The 20666-nt window shown below is 39.8% G+C and overlaps 1 protein-coding gene across 10 annotated transcripts in view; it reads right to left on the reverse strand.

The window, feature by feature from the left end:
- Window positions 1-937: 937 nt before the first annotated feature.
- The window catches only part of SRRM1 (serine and arginine repetitive matrix 1), a 29566-nt gene continuing 9837 nt past the window's right edge, over window positions 938-20666 (reverse strand). For 4 of the 10 annotated variants that reach the window (XM_039511358.1, XM_039511367.1, XM_039511366.1 and 1 more), the window contains 14 exons: window positions 19832-19944; window positions 18939-19139; window positions 17924-18124; window positions 17127-17246; window positions 14557-14828; window positions 13247-13327; window positions 12802-12888; window positions 11672-11810; window positions 11152-11193; window positions 8973-9077; window positions 8055-8519; window positions 6782-6974; window positions 6257-6451; window positions 938-1910 (listed from right to left, as the gene is read on the reverse strand). In XM_039511358.1, the coding sequence (XP_039367292.1) occupies window positions 1806-1910; window positions 6257-6451; window positions 6782-6974; window positions 8055-8519; window positions 8973-9077; window positions 11152-11193; window positions 11672-11810; window positions 12802-12888; window positions 13247-13327; window positions 14557-14828; window positions 17127-17246; window positions 17924-18124; window positions 18939-19139; window positions 19832-19944 (2319 nt within the window). In that variant the 3' untranslated portion in view covers window positions 938-1805. The remainder of the gene's footprint in view (window positions 1911-6256; window positions 6452-6781; window positions 6975-8054; window positions 8520-8972; window positions 9078-11151; window positions 11194-11671; window positions 11811-12801; window positions 12889-13246; window positions 13328-14556; window positions 14829-17126; window positions 17247-17923; window positions 18125-18938; window positions 19140-19831; window positions 19945-20666) is intronic. The other 6 variants (XM_039511360.1, XM_039511359.1, XM_039511361.1 and 3 more) reach the window with 6 other exon arrangements.

Consider the following 20666-nt stretch of genomic DNA (forward strand, 5'->3'; position numbering starts at 1 on the left):
ATTTCAAGTGATCACTTGTTGAACAAAACGCTGCACCATTACAAATCCATGGATTAAAGAGTAGCGGTTAGAGGGGAAGCAAGAGGATTCAGAGTTGTGAATTATAGGTCAGACAAGCCTGCGCTCAACCAAAGGAAATAAAGTGATCTCAGTTATGATACCTACAAAGGAATTCAATTATGCAAGTCAGCATACAGAACATCCTGCACTTATCTTAATAGTCACTCGATTAGCCTCTTTACTTATGGTTCCAGTCTAATCAAATATTTACACCTAAGTAGATGTGTTTTTCACAATTAAGATGCACAGCAAAATTTTCAAAAGAATCTTAGTCACCTAGTTTAAGTCCCATTGGATTTTTGTTCCTTTTTTTAGTTCCTAAATTACTTCTGAAAAATGGGACTAGGCACTTGTGAAAATTTTGCCTGCAATCTAATCAGTCTCAAAATATACTATTTTGAAGGCAAACATGTCCCATCAATATGTTCAAATTACCTGAGCTGGGTATTTGGTTAACTGAATGCTCCCATATAAATGGTAACTAAGGCAATGAAATAAGTTTCCGCCAAATCTCCATTTTGTAATCATACAATACAGCAGCACCTTGCAAAATTCTATTTGCTGCAGCAAGTAATTATGACAAGCAACTAAAGACTTTTTCCATTAACAATCACCAAAGCAAAGAACTATCAGGTAGATTTTATGCCTGGGCTGGTACTTTTGCAAGGCTAGCACAGCACATCAGGAACATCATTGTATTAACAAAGTCAGGGCTACTTCTGCCAGTGGGATAGTCATTTTTAACAAAAAAATAAATAAATCTCATTTTGCATAAGCCATCATTTTAGACATCAGTTTTTAACATCTGTTATTTGTTTATCCTGTTTAAAAAGAAAAGGTTTAACAAGTGTTTTCATATAACAATAGCCAACAACTCTTTAAATTTAGAAATTTATTTTGTTTAATCCACAAGCTTTATATAGCTTTAGTTAAAAAAACAGAAAAACAGTGAAAACATGACAATATCCAAAGTTCAGGTCCTTCAGGCTTTCAAAGACATCATCTCTGAAAGTTACGTATAGCACTAAGAAGAACCGCAACCAGACAAGAATCATGAATGGGGCTACAACATCTTTTCACAAACAAAATTTATGTAAGTGTGGAACTTCTCTGGGACTGCTGATAAGGAAACTGCCCTTTTAAAAAAAAGAACAAAAATACAAATGAAATTCCAGTGTTCCAAATCAACTTATTACATCAATATAAACCCACAGTGTCCTGGCAAACGACATGCTTTCATTTACGTACCATTCTAAATTTCTGTTCTTGATTCACTTCAGTGGCAACGACACAGGTAACAATGGAGCAATTATGGCATTAAAATATCATATGTACTTCCCTTGCAATTCAAGTGGTTTCATTTCTGGGCAAGCTTATAAATCACAAAGGTTAGTAGCAATGTAAAACAAAACAAAAAATGAGAACTTTGTAAAAAATTGTACAGGTTTTGGTACATTTTAAAGAAACTGAGGTTGCCAGTCATTTTAAAAAACCTTGACCCATCTTACTGCTTCTAAAAAGTTTCACTCTACATGAAATAATGTCAACTGTCAATGAAAGAATGTCACTAGTACACTGTGGATGTTTTTTGTAATGTAAATCCATGCCTTTTTTACATGGTGAACCTCAACCTAGCAATTATTACAACAAATGTTATATTCTAAAGCTCAAACACATTTTAGCAATTTGAAATTGAATTCTGAGTACAAACCAAATAAAATGTACATTATATCAAAGGTTTCAGCCTAAGATGGTGGTGACACTTGTGCCTTCCTCATCGACCTCAGTGCCTTCTCTCGCAGATGTTTTTCTAAATCATCCAGGTTATCTTCTGCTTCGCTCTCTGTCTCCTTAAAACAAAGACACAGAAGTGATTATTTCTGCAGGCATGAAGAGCTAGACCAGGTAATAACCATTCTGATACTGCAATATGGCAAATGTAAAATCGTGGGATGCAAAGTGGCTACATTTCTGGAAGGGCAGAATACAGGAAGGCAAAATTTTTGATTAATGTGATATGCTGATGAGACATTTGGGAGAAAACAGGCATGAGCGTGTAGTAAAATGGTGTCCCTATAAAAAAAGGTGGTTTAAGATGGGTAAGCCATGAGTGCCCCCAGCTTCCCATTCTTCTTGCTGAAGTAATGGTGACTAGGAACAAAGTTTTAAAGGAGGGGTGGAGGAGAGAACAGGTGACCATCGGCTCTAAGGGGGTCTCCTTAGAACGTTAGGTCCCACTGGGGGTTGGGGGCCAGACAGGAGGATGCAAATTGTACAGACCTTTGAGGAATCTGGCTGTGACAAGTGGGCAAAAACTGAGAACCCCTGGATGGGTAAGTGGAAAGCTGCAATAGTAGCCAAATGTACCCTAAGAGCTCACTGACAGACCTCTCACTTTTAATTTTAGTATCTAGCCCACTATCTTGAGAAGCGGAACTTCCAAGGCTTGGGAAGATGGAAAAAAAGCACCAAGAGTGAAAGCATTTCCACTTCTGGAGAGAAGTCTTGTGGGTAACTGGGCTTTCAGCTGGACAAAAGAACTGACTAAACTGCATCTAAACAGGTCAATTGCACAGTTGAGACACATTCAGCAGCTATGCCGAGGTTCAGAGAGGAAAGGTTGGGGTGGATGAGGGACCCCAAGTTCTATCTCAATAGGTCCTCAGTGGTAGGAAGTCACAGGGGTGCCCCTCAGAGGTGGATGAGGTCTGAGTACTGCACCCTGGCCAGGCTGGTGCTATAAGAATAGCTCTCATTCTTTCCATATGTAGCTTGAGAAGAGTTGTGAGGATTAATGGTACCTGTGGGTAAAGCATACAGTAGGGCATGAGGCCATGGAGATATCAGTGCATCTCCCATAGAACTGAGGCCATAAACTCCCCTTGAGCAAAACAGGTGACATTTGGAGTTGGTCAGGGTGCTGAAGAGATTTACTTGTGGTAGACCCCAGGTTTGCAAAAGAGTTTGAGCTCCCGTTCGCCATCTTGCCAGAAAGCCTCTGCTCAGGAAGTCTGTAGTTTTAACAGATGCTTTTCTGTTAAGATGGGGAGCTCACCTGCATGGAAATACAGCTTAGGGCAAATGGTCTCTGCAAAAATTGATGCTTCAGATCAACATTCTGGAACTGACAGCAGTTTGATACACATGCCGGTATTTCCTCCATGACAGACCAACCACTGATGTGGCACAAGGACTAGGCTTTTGCTCTGCCCTGTTGTTTAGCATTACCCTGACTGAGTGGCCTTGTATGTCATGGTCATATGTGAACCTAACTGCAGCACCGAGATTGGGCCAGATAGAGTGTGAAATCTCTCAATGGGAAGGTAGGCTTTTGCTGCTGTAGAGTCCAAAACAGCTCCTGTGAAGTTTATCTTAGCAATTGGAACAAGCTTAATGCCTTTGTTGTAGTTGTGTGGACCTCGGTACGATTCACCCAGATCAACATGTTGTCCAAATCTGGGGATACTGAGATCCAGATCTCAGAAGCTGCCAGTACCGAAAGGACCTTTCCCAATACCCTTGGAGATATGGAGAGTTTGAAGGGAAGAACTCACTATTGATAGTGGTCTGTTCCTATTACAAAGCACAGGAAATGCTTGTGTGGAGAGTGGATGGCTATATGAAAGTAGGTGTGTCTTGTTGGTCAAGGGTAACAAACCAGTCTTCTGGATCAAAGGGTGGGAGAATTGGAACTAATGTCACCATTCTGAAGTGTTGTGCTAAAAAAAATAGTAGTTCAAGTTCCTGGGGTTGACAATTAGTCTCCACCCTCCATCTCCCTTGGAAACCAAGTAGCTGGAATAGAATCCTTTCCCGGTGAACTCTGTTGGAACCCACTGTACTGTCCTAGGAGGGGGGACAGAACCTTTTGCCTTAAGAGCTTTTTGTGTGAGGGGTCCCTGAAGAAGGATGGGGAGGAATAGAGTGGAAGTGGACAGAGTAATCCACTCTAAGGACTTCCAGTATCCACTTGTCTGAGATAAGGAGTTCCCAGGCAGGTGAATAGTGGGACAGTCAATCCCCCCCTTTCCCCCCACCCCCCCCCTCAAAAAAGGGTGTGTGAGAAATTGCACAATGGGGAAATCCAGTGAAACGGGATGATTTATGCCCTTGGTCAAGGTTTCAAAAGTGCTTTTTAGAAGGAGGGAGCCAATTAAGAAGAAGGGGTCAGTAGCCTCTCTCAGCTTGCTCCTTCTCCTGAAGGCCTCCTCAGACATAGGGAAGGTGGACTGCTGATGGTACTGGAATGGCCTGGATCTCTGGGCAGGCTGCGTAAACTAAGTTGTCTTTTTATTGCAGGCACGTAGAGAATCCCAGTGAATGCAGCGTAGCCCTGGAATCTCTGAGAGTGTGGAGAGAGGAGTCCATATGATCACTGAGGAACTTGGGTCCTTCAAAGGGGAGATCCTTGACTGTGGACTGTACTTCTCTTGGAAGACCTAAGGGCTGGAACCAGGATACTCTTCTCATGATCACTGCCATGGATCTCAACACTGTGTTGGCAGCATCTAGGGCAGCTTGGAGGGAGGTTTTTGTGACCAACTGCCCCCTACAATGACCGATTGAAACTGGTCTCTCTGATCTTATGGCACATATTCAGTTAAGTGTATAAATATTGAATACATGGTAAATGCGTCTTTCACCATCAAGGCCTAATAATTAGCAACATAAAACTGAAGAGAAGCTGACGAGCAGCTCTTCTGCCCAGTAAGTCCAGACTCTTGGATTCCTTGTCTATTGGAGAGGGTCTAAACTGAGCTTGTGGCACCTTCCATTGGCTGCATAAACCACTATGGAGTTATGGATTGGGGGAGAAGGGGAAGTGTACCATCCCCTTTGATGGGACGTAGTACTTTGTGTTAGATCTCTTACAGGTGGGTGGAATTGTGGTTGTGTTCGACACAGTGTACATGCAGGGGACAGTAATGACTCACTAATGAGTAAAGCAACCTTCCCTTGGGGACACCATCTCAAACCGCAGGCAGTTGAGAAGGAACTCAGTGGTGGTGGGTTCACACCTGCCTATATCCCCTAGTTCAGAGCAGAAGAAGGTGTTGTTCCGCACAGGACCGTGAGCACCGCTTTGCAATCTCCAATCAAGAGCGCGCAGGCACATACACATCCTATAGTGGAGTACCAACAGGTACATATACTTGGAAGAACTAGAGATGATCATTCAGAAATGTCAAAAGCAGAGGTTTTATACATTAGAAATTGTACCTAGGTTATATACACTTTTCACTTGGGTATCATTTCTACTATAACTTCATACAAATATAGCACAGAATGTCTCTAGTTTTCTGCCTACAACTAACAAGCAGTCAAATCATACAGAAGGCTGAAATACAACAAAATAGATTTTTAGCAAAAATACAATTTCATTTGCCCCATGAGATTTGCTATTTGGTGTGGATTTTTTAAAGGGACATTCAAACACAAATTTGTATATTTACAATATGATTTTAACATGTCAGGTTGCTGAAACAAAAAATTATAAATACCCACTACTTATGCCATTTGTGTACTTTCCATTTCTCTCTCAGTGTGGACAAGTCAATCCTGCATTCAGGATCTTAGTACTTCAAAACCTGGGTTGCGAACTTGGCATGAAATATTTATAATGGTAGTGAATACCGCTGTAAAAGCGTTAATGGAAAAATCTTTATGGGTCTGTAGATTTTTAGTTCTTTGTATATTTCACTTGAAAAAAATATAATCCAATATAATAGTTACAATTAAAATAAAATGAAATCTTGATGTTAGCTTGCCATGGATGTATTTCACTGTGGCCTTTTTTTTTTTTTTTAAAAAAACACTGTTGCTCAAAAGTGTTACCTATTTACCACTTTGTAGAAATGGAAAGGCAATGTAGACAATGCTCATTAATAGCCTCTCAGAAGCAGAAAATGGAACTGATTCTTGGTAGGGGGATGATGGAAAGGAAGAGAAACGGAGGTAACTAACTTCTAACTGGAGTTATTCCAGTGGCCTCTGCCATCCCAAGAAGGGAATATGCAGAGGCAACTTGAACTAAATTTTATAATTTACCCAGTTGTAGCATAATTCAAGCCCTGCCTTCAAATATATTGGCGTTAGAAGAGATATTTTCAAAATCATACATTAGTATCAATTACACTTGTAAATATGTTATTTCATTTCACTCTTTGGCTTTTGAAATCAGATTTATTTAGCCAACCTTTTTGAGCTCTGTCTCTGCTTCTGGGTCTTCCTGGGCTGATGAAGTAGCAGCTGAAGTAACAGCAGCAGCTGCTGCAGCAGCTGCAGCCTTCTCTTTCTTATGTTTTTTGTGTTTCTTGTGCTTTTTGTCCTTTTTATGCTTCTTATCCTTCTTCTTCTTCTTTTTCTTCCCGCCACCTTCCTGGTCAGAATTCTGTAATGAAAAGAAATTCCTTATTTCACAGTTGGAGATATGCATGCCAGATTTGTGTATAGGATGATGATACACAAATAAACCCTCTCTCCTTACAAAGATCATGTGGCCTGGATGTTATGCATGTTTGCTGAATAACCAGTGTGTGTGTTTGCCTATGGAGCAGCTATTGCCACCCCATCATTTAAAAGGAATTGCACTTAAATACACTAGTAAATGAGCTAGAATTGTTTGATCATCAGAAGCAAAACTAGGTAAGAGCAATATGCCACATGATGAAAGTTCTGTAGGTATATTCCAATTAAGTACTACCTTGATTAGAAAACATACCCTTGCAGGGGATGGACTCTGCGTAGGACTTTGAGCCTTTTTCACATGTGGTGGCGACCAGTTAGTGGAGGGGGATCGAGACTGAGTAGGGGAAGGAGGGGCTTGGTGTTTCTTAGGTGCTGGCTCAGGCGATCCTGATGCAGACCTGGATGAAGACACCCTTCTCACAGACTGTGGACTTGGTGTGGAAGCCCTTAAAAATAAAAGATTAACATTTAGGACTCCTTGTGCCTTATACAGTACATGCAAACAAGGTAACTTAACTAACAATTATTATGTAACTAACCATGGTCACACAGTGTAGGTCTACGCTGTAATTAGACACCAATGTCTGGCCTGACTCTGGCTAAGGGGCTGTTTAACTGAGGTATAGATGTCTAGGTTTAGAGTCCCAGAGCCTGGACTCCAGCCCAAATGTCTACATTGCAATTAAACAGCCCCGTAGCCTGAGTCAGCCGACACAGGCCAGCAACTGGTGTTTAACTGCAGTGCAGACGTACCCTTAGAGTTACTACTGATCTACAAATCTGTTCATATTAATCCCTTTACTACGGAGCTTAGACCAGAATTCTTCAAAAGAATGACAGTAAAAGGAAAATCCAAGATCTAACCAAGCACTGCAGATTGGCAAGCCAAAAAGATACCGCAGGTTTACTACAGATTAGTATCTTGGACAGACAATAGTGTTCTTCTGTTCACCAGTGGCTGTCTTCCCTTCATACCTGATAAAAATTCAACATGCACAGCTACTGTTTTATCACCAGTTCAGACAGGATATTGCATTCAGTTACCTACCTTTCCTGAAAGAACTGATTAAGCCAGCACTGCCATACTTTCACTAGATATTTAGGTAGATATCTCCCAATATTAAAAGCTTGTCAAATATTAATTTAATAAGAATGTGTCTTAGGTTAGCCCTGTTCCATAGTGAACTTTGACACATAGTTCACTAGGCTCTAAACAAAGCTAAAAATCCCTTGGAAGTCTTATTTTGTAATCTGCTCTGGTTTCACAACTCTCAGTGTTCGATGTTTGCCTCTAGTCAGCCTTCTCACTATCACTTTGTCCAAGATGAACCTTTGCAATGCCTCTGAAGCTTTTCCCAACCTTGAATTTTCATACGACAGGAAGAGCCTCTAACAGTCATTTGTCAACAGGCCCACAGGAACTAGAGTGGCATGAAGACAGAATACTGACACCCTTTAATTTTAGGGCAAACCCTTGCTTTATCTATTCCAATTTGCCTATAGCCATAAGTTAATAAGTCCCTTACTTTGTCTTTTTGGGTTCCGGGGTCCTTGACACTCTCCTGATGGGTCTACTGCTTGGAGACGGAGACTGTCTCCGCTTGGGTGAAGATGACGTTCCCCTTCGCAGAGGCGGTGGACTTGCAGAGGTATGAGAAGCTCTAGGCCGTGGAGATGGTGAATGCCGTTTGTTCTGTAGTGGGGATCGGGTTTCACGATTAGACCTGCTGGAAGGAGAACCTTTCCTATGCTTGGAAGATAGCGATGGGGAACGCCTCTTTGCCACGGGAGAACTTCTTTGTTTTGGTGGGGGAGAATGCGAGACTCTGCGCTTGGGTTGTGGAGAAGGTGATGCCCTTCGTTTTGGAGGAGGAGGAGGGGGAGTTGCTGTTCTTCGCTTAGGAGGTGGGGAAGGAGAGTATCGTCTCTGTATTGGAGGAGAATATCGTCTGGGAGTAGGTGAGCGCCTGCGAGGAGGTGGTGATGGAGACCTACAAAACCAACAGAAGTCATGTATTCAGGACAAAGTTCTCACACTAGTTAGCTGCCAATGGCTAAAGATATGCACTTTGGCAAACAGGAAAGATTTTACATTGATCTGTTCCACTTTTAAAATTTTTTACAGCAATCTCAAGGAACTACAGCAGAGTATTATTGTATACCCTGCTCAATAGCCACTTCAATATTAGATAAGTGAAATGATTGCTTGCTACACTCGGCACTTACAATGGTTCAACAACTGAACACATCCCCCACCGAAAACGTTTCAGAAAACAAAATTATGATTTTAATTTAAAAAAATGATTTCCCAACAAGAGTCTTATTAGCAAAGGGCATCAGTTCCATTAATCATGACATTTGCTTTTTATTGGACAGTGTTACAACTCTTGATTTGTAGAGCTGCCCTTAGGGATTAATAAAAAGCAATAGAATAAAACAGTTACCTTCGGCGAGGCAATGAAGGCGATCTGCGCCGCCTTGGAGGAGGGGCAGGAGAAGGAGAGCGCCGTCTTCTGGCAGGTGGTGGTGATGGACTCCTCCTCCTCCTACTAGAGGAAACAGAAGAGTTGCTTTATTAAAAAAAACCTCATGCCAAATGATTGGATTTTTTTCTGCCATGTCATCTCCACTACAGAAAGCTAAGCCGGTTCAGATACTTGTCTTCCAAATGAGATTCCATTAGATGCAAACACTATCAGACAGCGATTACGTCAAGAGACAAAAAGATATAGCAAAGTTTGTTTTCTCTGAGAGTATGGGATATAGAAGCTATAAGGAGTTTTCAACCTTACCACAGCTCAGTTTTCCAAAGAAAAGAAATTCTTAAAGCTCACTAGACCAAGAAGATATTTATCATCCTAGTGGGGATATATCTTAATGGCTGCCCAACTTCAGAGACTTCAGGTAGACAAACAGAAATTGATTCTAAGCAGACTTATTCTTTACCACTGGTAGATTTTAACACTTCAGCGAGAGCACAGGCTAAGAAAACCAGGAGTTGGTGCTAAGATACTGCTATACTGCATTTAAAATATTCAGAGCACAAGGGGTCCAGACACCACTCCCACTGAGGACAAAAATTTTCAGTTAACTTATATGGGGAAATCTGGACTCAATGCGTTTCCCCATAACTTCTGAAAAAGCTCAACAGGTTTAAATTCTGAGAGAAAAAAAGTGGCTTTTTAGTGACAATGTTCAAAACTTAGTGACAGAACATTAAATATCTTTTTTTGCTTTTTAAAGGCTGCCCTGCACTTTTAGTCAATAGAAACAGTCAGCTAATCAATATTTAATTCCAAATAGCCTTGCTGTATTTTTCCATAGCAAGAAACTAGATATTTGCAGCTAAAGATTGTTCCCCAAGAGCTAAACACGATTTTGTGAGCTGAAAGAATACCAAGTCATCTTCAAATATCACAGTAAGACCCACTAAAAATATTCAGCAATAATAGTTTTCATATTAAATGTATAAGGTAACAGACTAGGAGAAAATGTGTTACAGTGATATAGAAGGACTTAGCTGAATTTATTCTTTTGTAAAGTAAAGTATGCTGTCCTGAAATTCAAGTAAAACAACTGTTATATGCCACTTTTTGAAGACTGACAAATTCAGTAACAAATGTGCTCAAAGTTTGAGGAAGTTAGTCACATTTCATCTGGCTCAAATTTCGCAAATCATAAGTGGCACCTATGTTCTGGTTAGGTTTTAATCATTAATGGCTGGTGTGAATAATCTATAAATCTGAATGATTAATCTTATAGATCCAGCCTCTTAAGTTTAAAATTAGCACTTTTCCTAATAGTAGTGAGGCACCTACTCTTGTTTTCAGCTGACTTCAGTGGGCAGTCTAGTGGCAGAGACCATGACAGAATCTGCTATTCTGGCCATGTCTTTGACAAGTCATCACTGGCTTTCTGCATTATACTAAGCTCAGTCTAAAATCAAGTTTCAAAAGAACTGCCTATAAAGCTACCTATGAAAGGTAAGATCTGTGACAAAATGATGACGCATTCAGCCTGTGAAGTTAAGCACACTACTAAATCAGATTGTTCCAGGACACATAGTGAATATGCATGTAAAAGGGAGAGATGACAGAATAGGAATTTTAGAACCTCCATTTCCGCTTGGTATTTGAGGAGTTAAATAGCTTGATTTTTGAACACCGAGTTCCCCCATTAGCCCATTTTACTTTCCTACCACAAAAACAGCTGATGGCAACATGAAAAATATCTTCATACACTGCTCACCTCTGTTTCAGAATTATATTTGAGAAATAAAAACACTCAAGCAAAACCTTGCCTGGAAAGCAAAACTTTGATAAATGTTGTATACAGTAATGCAGTTAAGCTTCTAAGGTACAATATCAGGTTTTTCTTTCAACCAGTTACCCAAACTGTCATTATCTATGGACATAAGGCAGATCTGAAACAATGTCACTGTTGAAAGAAAAAAAGGCAACAAACAATTTGGATTTCTTGTCCCATTATCTTGCTATTTGAATTGTCTTCTGTGTGGGTGAAGCAGAAGAAAGGGCACCCATGCTCACAATCTACTACAGAAGTATAGTGTTTCTAGAGGAACTTTAAATTTAATCTTAATTAACGGATTAATTTCTAACCAACCTTTTAATCATTGGTGATTGCCACCTCTTTCCAATCTGCATCCTGACAGCAGTGGAGAGAAAAACAAAGTCAAAAAACCCATTTGCCAAAGATTTACTTGATGCAAAGACAAACATGTTTGCATAAGATTCATAAAGTAATTCTCAGCATCTGAGCAGAAGTCAAATTAACCTCCTTGCATTAGCTTGAAAAAAACCCTTCTGCTATAAACTGTAAGGACCTGGTCCCAAAGCCCAAACAGAATTTGGATCAGGTCCAGTAATAATAATAAAAAATATATATATATAGTGCTGGTATCAAGTTGTTCACTTTCACCTCTAAAATCTAAATTTTGGTGCACAAACCATCTTCTATGGCATTTGTATAGCACTTGGACAAGGGTAATCCCAACTGATTCTGCTGGGGGCCTGTAGGCAATAATGTAATGCAAATCAAGAGATGAGAAGATAGTCCATTTGTAAATTATATATTTTGTCACTGTTAAATACATCAGTTGTGCTGAGCTGAAGAAAGTAATTACCGAGGGGAAGAATCCTTTTGTCGTTTCCGTGGAGAAGGTGATGGACTATGTGAGTGTCGTCTGCGCCTACCCACTTCACCATTCTTCACATTTGATCTTTTTGGTCGTTCTTCTTCAGAGGAAGATGATGAACCAGAGTCTATAAATACAAAATAATTAGTTACTGAAAAGTGGTATACACACATTGTATTCTTGTGCAATTACTGAGAGGCATATTGCTCTGTCTTCATGCATCTTTTTGCCAAGTTGTGATTTCTGTTTTTAAAAATATTTACAGAGTGTAAGTCAAGGTACAAGATTAGTTAGATCAACTTGTTTAGATACATTTCAAGACAAACTTCTAACATGTGAAGCAACTTTAAGCCTTGCTTACACACAACTAAACCAGTTTAACTAAAAGTTTGTTTCTGATGCAACTGTTACACTTGTCCATGTTTGTGTGTAGATGCTTATTTCTGTTTAAGAGTGGATTATTTCTTAAACAGAAATAAGAGTCTAGACACAAACTTGAACTGGTTTAACAATTGCTTAAAAAAACATAACTTTAAATTGGTGTAAGTTTGTGTGTATATAAAGCCTGAATTTCAGGTACATGTTGCATTAGATATGCAACTGCAAAATATTGAACAAAATTAGCTAGAGGACAAACTGAAAGATGCTGACTTCAAGAGCATTAATAAAAGCCCCGAATCAATTATACGTAGCAACACAACTGCAAAAGCAATTCTGATGAGCAAAATAATTTACAAAGTGAAATGTGAAACCAGAAGCAAAACTTAGTATGTACAGAAACATTCCAAGTAATCTAGAGGCAAAGAGGCACTGGTCAGGAGAAGAGGAATGTTGTAACATTCTTTTCAGCTCCTATGAAATCTGTTGCCAATTCTGGGCTAGCTAGTAATGCCCCAGAATGCAAAATTCTACTTGTCTGCTCCCCTGGAGTACTTTTTGATCAGTGAATAAAAGATTTTCATTATGGTAAGTGTGATTAATTTTGCAATATTGTAGCATACATCAATGAAACGTGTAAAACTAAGCACAATTTGAATTTAGCAGTAGCATATTTGCTACTTTTGTAAACAAATACTTTACTTAAATATCTTATTAGAATTACAAAAATATTACTGTACCAGATGAAGACTGTTGGTTTTGCCTTCTGTACTGACGTCTCTGTTGCACAGAATCTGCTGCAGCCATTTTGCCACCTTTGTCTTCTTCTGAAAGATATGCACAATTAAGGAACATTTAATTTTTACTTTTGTATCTGCTGTCATTTTATGTTTCTTTATGAATAACGACAGTTTTTGTTTGTGAAGCAGTGTTGTTAAAATTGATCAGGTGTTTAATTTTTTTGTGCTACATCTTTAAAGGCATCCTTTCTTTGGAGTGTGCATTTTGGCTAGGGTTTTCAAAGAAACATAAGGGAGAATTAATGTGAGTGGGATGCTTTATGTTCCCTATGCACATCTCTCTGAAAACCATACCTCCAATACTGCTATCAAAGCCACTGGATCTCAAGAAACACAATGTTTTCATACCATTTAAAGGAAAGCCATTGTAAATAACAAACCTTACCTGATTCAGACAATTCTACTTTTCTAGGTTTTGGCGCTGGTGAGGGAGACTCTCTTTTTTCAATACTCTTATGTTTAGGTGCTAAAAGACAAAAAAGTTAGACAAATCTAAGAAAGTTTAATATGATTTTAAATGAAATTTAATATGATTTTGCACACATGATTATCGATACAAAATAAGTGTAAGCTTTTCATGAATGATGTCAGTTTACATCTTCATATGAATTTGTGTAGTATACTTTTTAGACTTCAGCTTCCTAGCATATTTTTCTATACAGAAGAACGTTGCACTTTTAGATAACATTTGGCTGATATACTGCTATTTTACTTTGAAATTATAATATGTAAACTGAGTAGAAATTTTGATTTTTTTCCCTAACTGCACAAGGTTACAAAAAATTGTCTTAAAATTGTGGGGTAATTTAATTCCTACTAATTCCATGCAGGTACATGTTTCCTGAAAAGCCAGTACCAGACATTTTATTTAATAAAATTTTAATAAACTATTCAATTCAACTATGATACAACTGAAATGTAGTTATAGAAAAGAGGGGAGAGCATACAATTTATGATTTATTAAAAATTTCAGTATTAAAAACCAGAGACTAAAGTTCAGGGCTGACTACAGCTGGAGATGTACTTTATTTGAATTATATTTTAACTGCTTAAACTTTTTCCTATGTTTGAAAACTGTTTGATATCCCAACTCACAATTGTACCAGCCCTCTGGAATAGAAATTTGATACCACAACCACTTGAAAAGAAAACTGCAGCTTGATTCTTTAAAGCGATTTAAGTAAAACTGAGTGCAAGAGAAATATGCAGTGACAAAATTAAAAACCTTGCCTACTGCCCCAAACACAAACATCACATGTAGGTCCTCACAGAATTGGAAATAAACTAATTCAGAAACAAGCCTCAAAACATCGCAGAAATAAATTCTTACACCAGTTGTTACCAGTTAGTGTTTGCCTTAAAGTATTAGATTTCATAACAACTAAGATCTTCTTGTTCTACAATGAAATATTGCAGGGAGGTCAACTCAGCACTATGTTTTGTTTTTTTTAAATGTCTACCACTATAATTTATTTTTTGTTGCTGACATTTAAGTGTTTTATACTACGAATCTCTATATTGTTAACATTTAAGACCAGGTTCAGTAAAATGTCTATTCAACAACTTCTGTACTTTGAAAAGGCAAAAGTTTTGACGCAGTCCTGCCGTTAGCTAGCAAAGAGTACATAACTATGAGACTGTAAAGGTTCAAATAGATAAAGCGATTGGGGGAAGCACACACTCAGCTGACTATACCTGCGGCTCTGCCTGGAGAAATAGAGCCACGGACTTTTCTTCCACGATTTGACTGCTGAGGAGTTGGAGATCTGCGTGGCTTTGGAGGTGGACTTGCTGGTGGGGAAGGCCTGTGCCTCCGCCTAGGAGGGCTTGCAGAAGGAGACAGTTTACGTGTTTTGCGAGGAGGACTGGATACAATTCTTTTAGGTGGTTTTTTTGGCGGTGATCGAGAGCGTGAAGAGGAGGAGGAAGAGCTACTTCCAGATAAAGATGCCGATGACCGTCTTCTCCTGCAGATACAAAGTTAACATTAATTGGGTCTGATTAAGCACAGTTCACTCATCTGCAAGCATATCTATACAGCCACATACAGTAGCACTTCCAAAAAACTGGCATATGTTAGCCTCAAATGCTTTAGTATTTCATACAAGAGGAGACTAACACAAATGAATGTTTCAATTATTTTCAAAACTATAACTGAACAATTTGTCTGAAATGTTAACTTTTGTTTTAAATTATAAAATATTACTAACCCTAAAGGATCCAAGAAAATGGCTTGTAGGTGTTGGCTGTTGTGTGTGTGTGGGATTTTGAGTTTTTTAGTATTTAGATGGTTAAGAGAATTTTTCACTCTACAGCACCTTGTTTACTGAACCTCAAAAAGGATCTATTAAAGACTGGTGGGCAGAAACGAACAAAAATGTTACACCAGGAAGCTGAAAATTGCACAAATATCAGACATGTAACCATTCTGAATACATCTTAGCAATATTTTGTAAGATTTATTTTGAAGCTTGTCTTTACTTTATAAACTTAAAGGAGGTCCTCTAGAATTCTGCGGCAAAATTTGTGGTAAGTTCTGTTGCAATTGTGTACCTGCAGAATCCACCTTTGGCTGCAGAATTCCTGAGAACCTGGAAAAAAGAAACCCTACCTTGAGTGAGATAAATATTTGCTAAAAGGGAATTCTAATATATCTTGCCAAAATACACTTTTGACACTTTTCACAGTATTTTGTCTAAAAAATGAACAAATCTTTACAAACCTCAAAAAACAGTCACCATCCAATTATAGTAAGCCTCAAACACCCAAAATTATTATAGCCAGTAGCGCAGCTAGGGGAGGAGCAGGGCAGTGGCCACTCCCTCACTGAGCATCCTGGCACCTTTTTAATTTTTACTCACCCGGCAGCGCTCTGGGTCTTCGGCGGCAGGCCCTCACTCGCTCCAGGTGTCTTCAGTAGCACTGAAGAAAATGCCGCCTAAGCCCCACGGAGCGAGTGAAGGTCCCACCACCGAGATGCCACCAAAGAGCTGGAGTGCCACCAGGTGAGTAAAAGCACCACCCCGTCAGTAAAAGCGCCGCAGGAGGTGGCACCTTTTTTTATGCTCTCCCGGTTCCCTCCACTTGGCTGTGCCACTGATTATAGCCCCCCTTTTTTTGCGAAAGCTGTTCCAATTTTCCTATTTCAACAGTGCACTGAAGTCACATGGTCTCTGACATGCAAAGTAGCAGGAATAACTTGCTCCTCAGCCACCAAAATTGTTTAAATGATGGCAAAGTTGTAAGTCCCCAAGCAAAAACCACCACACAAGGGCAGACTTCTATAACAAAGTTTAAAAAGCCAGTCTTAATTTGTAAAGTCATGACATAACCAATGCCACCACTATCCACTAAAGGAAGTATCAGAATAACAAATTGAACAGTTAACAGAAACCATCACCATTTATGAATGTTAGAAAACATCCATTAGAGCTTCTTCAAAACAATTTATGACCTTTTGATACTATATCAGACACCTGATTCTAGAACAGAAGTTATTAGCTTCAAAAAGAAAGCGTTAATACTGCAATACTCCCACCAATCCAAAGGGCTTTGTTTCCCTGCTCTTAAGGGACATAGGCATGAACCAAGACAGAGCAACTTTTAAATCACTTAGGCTATGTCTACACTGCCATGGTAAGTCGACCCACGCTCTGCAACTCCAGCTACGTCAATAACGTAGTTGGAGTAGACGTATGTTAGGTCGAGTTACCGCGAGGTCTACACCGTGGGGGGGGGGGGGGGGGGTCGACAGGAGAAAAATCTGCTGTCGACTTACCTTACTCTTCTTATCAGGGGTAGACTGGAGCATGATCTGCAGTCAATTTGGCGGGTCTTTATTAAATTTAAATTGATGGAGATATCCTCTCTCCTAGAGCTGGAAGGGACCCCGAAAGGTCATCGAGTCCAGCCCCCTGCCTTTACTAGCAGGACCAAATACTTATTTTGCCCCAGATCCCTAAGTGGCCCCCTTAAGGACTGAACTCACAACCCTGGGTTTAGCAGGTCAATGCTCAAACCACTGAGCTATCTCTCCACCAATCGACCACCTGTGGACTGATCTCAAAGTGTCCATCTCCGCTGTAGTGTACACCTGCCCTTAGTTTGTATACTATACACTATCAAAGTCACCTGTGGTTCAGTTATCTTTGATACTACAATCACTCTTCATAACTATTTTTCAAGCGAACTAAAGAAGTTTTTAAAACCTTGTGATGTGTCTTTCAAATATCAGATGTTTCATATTTACCAAAAAGGAATCTTACCGCCTCAGAGGGGATCTACTTCTTCTGTGTCTGGGCGGGGGAGGCATGCGCCTTGGAGGACTCCTCCTCCTAGGAGATGGTCGTCGTCTTGGGCTTGGTCTCCTTCTAGGGGAGTAAGACCTGTCACAATCAATCAATGAAAATTCGAAGAATGAACAGCGACCTCCTAAATTTCACAGGATGGAGGTAGATTTAGTCACCAGAAACCAAGTGAAAAGCTGCTTTGTCGCAAGTATATCACACTAAATCAGCGTTTCTGTTGTACTAGAATGTGTTACCATTAAGCTACAAGCAAACAAGATCTCAAATCAACCAAAACCTCTGTACTAATCCACACATTAAAAAAAAGATTAAACCTAAATTCTAAGTGTTTTCAGGACCAAACCTAGCTCTTAAAGGAGGTTGTGGGGTATCACCTGGAGCTGCCAAATACCATATTCAGGATTCAGTACCTTCTCCCAGCCCAACTGCCATTCATATCAAGCATTTTCCCCAGATGAGGTGGAAGATGAAGACTAGTGAACATGCTTAGGTGGTGTTTTCCACTCTTCTTCTCCCCTCCCTCTTACTCGGCCTAACCCACTGTCGGCTCATCTCTGGCTGAGGAGAATTATTACTATACAGAGTGGTATTAATGCCTTGGCCTTTATCTCGCATCATATAATTAGTTATTTTTTTCAGAATTTCCAATGTACACAGCTAATTGAGTGTTTTATGGCTCGGAATGGCACTTCAGAGCAGACCATTCAGTTCCTGGCCTTTATCCTCAAGATAAAAGTAAACCCTCATCTTCTTACCTTGACCGTGATCTATGACGCCTTCTTGGTCTAGAATGAGAAGGGGAATGTGAGCGAGACCTTGACCTTGATTTGGAACGGGATGGTGATCTTTGACGAGTCTTCTCTTTTTCTTTCTCTCTCTCTTTCTTTGAATTTCGTTCTGGGGAAATTTCTTTAGTATCTGGTACAGGTTCAGGTTTGGGAACTTTCAGGATATCACTGTTAAAATAAAAAAAACAAAATATAAGCATATCCTTTCTGCAACTACCTGGATTATATTTTAGAAAGAACCTATGACAGTCCTCTCACTAAAAAAAGATTGTGGGGAGTAACACGTAATTAAGGTGTTCATAGCTCCAAATCCTAGTAAAATTCTACTCATGGTCAAAAGATTTAGGTCTTCAACTTCCTGTAACAGATTATCAAAAGTATACTGAATAGGTCCTGTGTTAACTTTCCATAGATTGACCAGACAATGCAGAACAATGGACACTATTAATCAAGTAGGATCAGTGAAAAATTGATTTGTCAAATGTTCCAGACTGCCATTATTTAAGATAATGCTGAGGTTGTCCAATTCCAAGTGCTGAATCAGCCTTTATCCAGTCTGAAGTCAGAAGATGAAGGTGGCGCTTGCAAAGCTCTCAATAGATACAGGGAAAATCAAGCCAAACTAGCCTTAATATGCATTTCTTAATGAAATTAAACTTAACACTGCCAAAGGAAAGGACTTAACTAGAGTAATACAACAAAAAAAGTATTAGTGAAACATCAGTATGCACTCAAAGATTTACTCTAATTTCTCCATGTGGAAACATGTTTTATTGAAGACCATGGTGACACATGTAAACTGATCTGCCAGGCAAAAAAATAGCAGCACATTTTTAGATGAAAGTGGGGCTGTTTTCTATAAAGATCTAATAGCACCAGGAATTAAAATAACTCCCTTATACTAAAGGGAATGATAATTTCCTATAAGCAGCTCATTTCAGGGGGGGGGGGGGGGGGAGGAGAAATCAACTCTGGTACTTGCCTAGTTGATGTTGCCTCTTGAATCAAAGTTTCCTTTGCTTGCACTGAAGGTTCTGGCTCTGGAGTCTCCTCTTTCTTTTCTGGTGCAGGAGTAACACTACGGCTCTTGGTTCTGTGACGAGGAGATCGAGAGTGGCTACGCTTTCGCTCTCTTCTGACAGGAGATGATCTCCTTCTAGGGGAAGGAGACCTTGACTTGCGTCTAGGAAAGAGAGAATTTCTGTTCAAATAATGTACTATGTTAGGAGCAGATTAAAAAAACTAAAGCCACGTATATTTACAGCTAAGAAACTTCATCTAAAAAAAATCAGACATCCTCTTTCCCCACTGCTAACTGGGAAAGATAAAAAACAAATAGAGCTATTTTAGATTTTTCAAAAGAACCCATCAGTTAGCAAGACTGGCTCCAGACTTCAGGACTGTCATTAACAATTCTAGGGAAACAGTTTTGTTTGGCAATTCAACCTAATGTTTGCCTTAGATAAACTAAAATTCACCACCACCTGTACACTAAACTGTTATAGCTGCACAAACAAGAAAACCTTACAAATCTCAATCTAAAATAATGTCTCTCTTAGCATAAACACTTTCACAAGATAGCTCAGAAGTTCAGTTATGAGGTCTCAATAAAATTTACCATCTGCTGGGATCTCAGGAAAATCTTTTGTGCTCTCAATGTAATACATTTACCATTACAAGCAATGCCTGTTCCCTTATATACACCACTAGTTTTTTCATCTGCCATTAATATTCCCTAACAAGCTAGATTGGTCTTCCCCTAAAAAACTTCTGTAGGGTCCATTCCAAAGTTTGCTTAATCTTTAGAAATCTCCATTGCCATGTCCCCATTGCCCTGAAGACCAACAGGAATTGTAAGTACAATATTAGTAATACCTTCTTGGACTTCTGGATCTGTCCCTTTTTTCTCTGCTGTCTTTGTCCTCTTTGTCTCTCTTGTCCTTGTCTTCATCTTGTTTCTTCATAGAAGCCAACTTTTCTTGCTCAATCTAAAATACAGTACATTGTGTATTTAAATGAGAAGTATAATCAGACACAGAAGTTATCATAAAAAACATTTATCTTCCTATCTTAACGTCTAAGGACTAATGAAAGTGTACTTTTTCACAAGCCCTGGTAAACAATATGGACAAGTCAAAGAAAAATAAAATTAGCTAAAACTGCCTCATCTATTCACAAACATACAAATATAGACTGTTAGGCACCTATCTCATAGAACTGGAAGGGGCCCTGAAAGGTCATTGAGTCTAGCCCCCTGCCTTCACTAGCAGGACCAAGTACTGATTTTTGCCTCAGATGCCTAAGGCCTGGTCTACACTAAGGGGGGGGGGGGGTCGAACTAGGGTACGCAAGTTCAGCTACGCGAATAGCATAGCTGAACTCGAAGTACCCTAGTTCGACTGACTTACCCGTCCAGACGCGGCGGGGTCGAACTCCGCGGCTCCAAGGTCGACTCCGCCACCGCCGTTCGCGGTGGTGGAGTTCCGGAGTCGACCGGAGCACGTGGGGAGTTCGAACTATCGCATCTTGATTAGACGCGATAGTTCGAACTCCGAGAAGTCGAACTCACACTCACCGCGTCGACCCGGACGGTGAGTATAGACCTACCCTAAGTGGCCCCCTCAAGGATTGACCTCACAACCCTGGGTTTAGCAGGCCAATGCTCAAACCACTGAGCTATTCCTTGTTGACCTAGAAACTGAGCATGAGC

Source organism: Mauremys reevesii, linkage group 23 (assembly GCF_016161935.1).
Source record: "Mauremys reevesii isolate NIE-2019 linkage group 23, ASM1616193v1, whole genome shotgun sequence".
NCBI lineage: Eukaryota > Metazoa > Chordata > Testudines > Geoemydidae > Mauremys > Mauremys reevesii.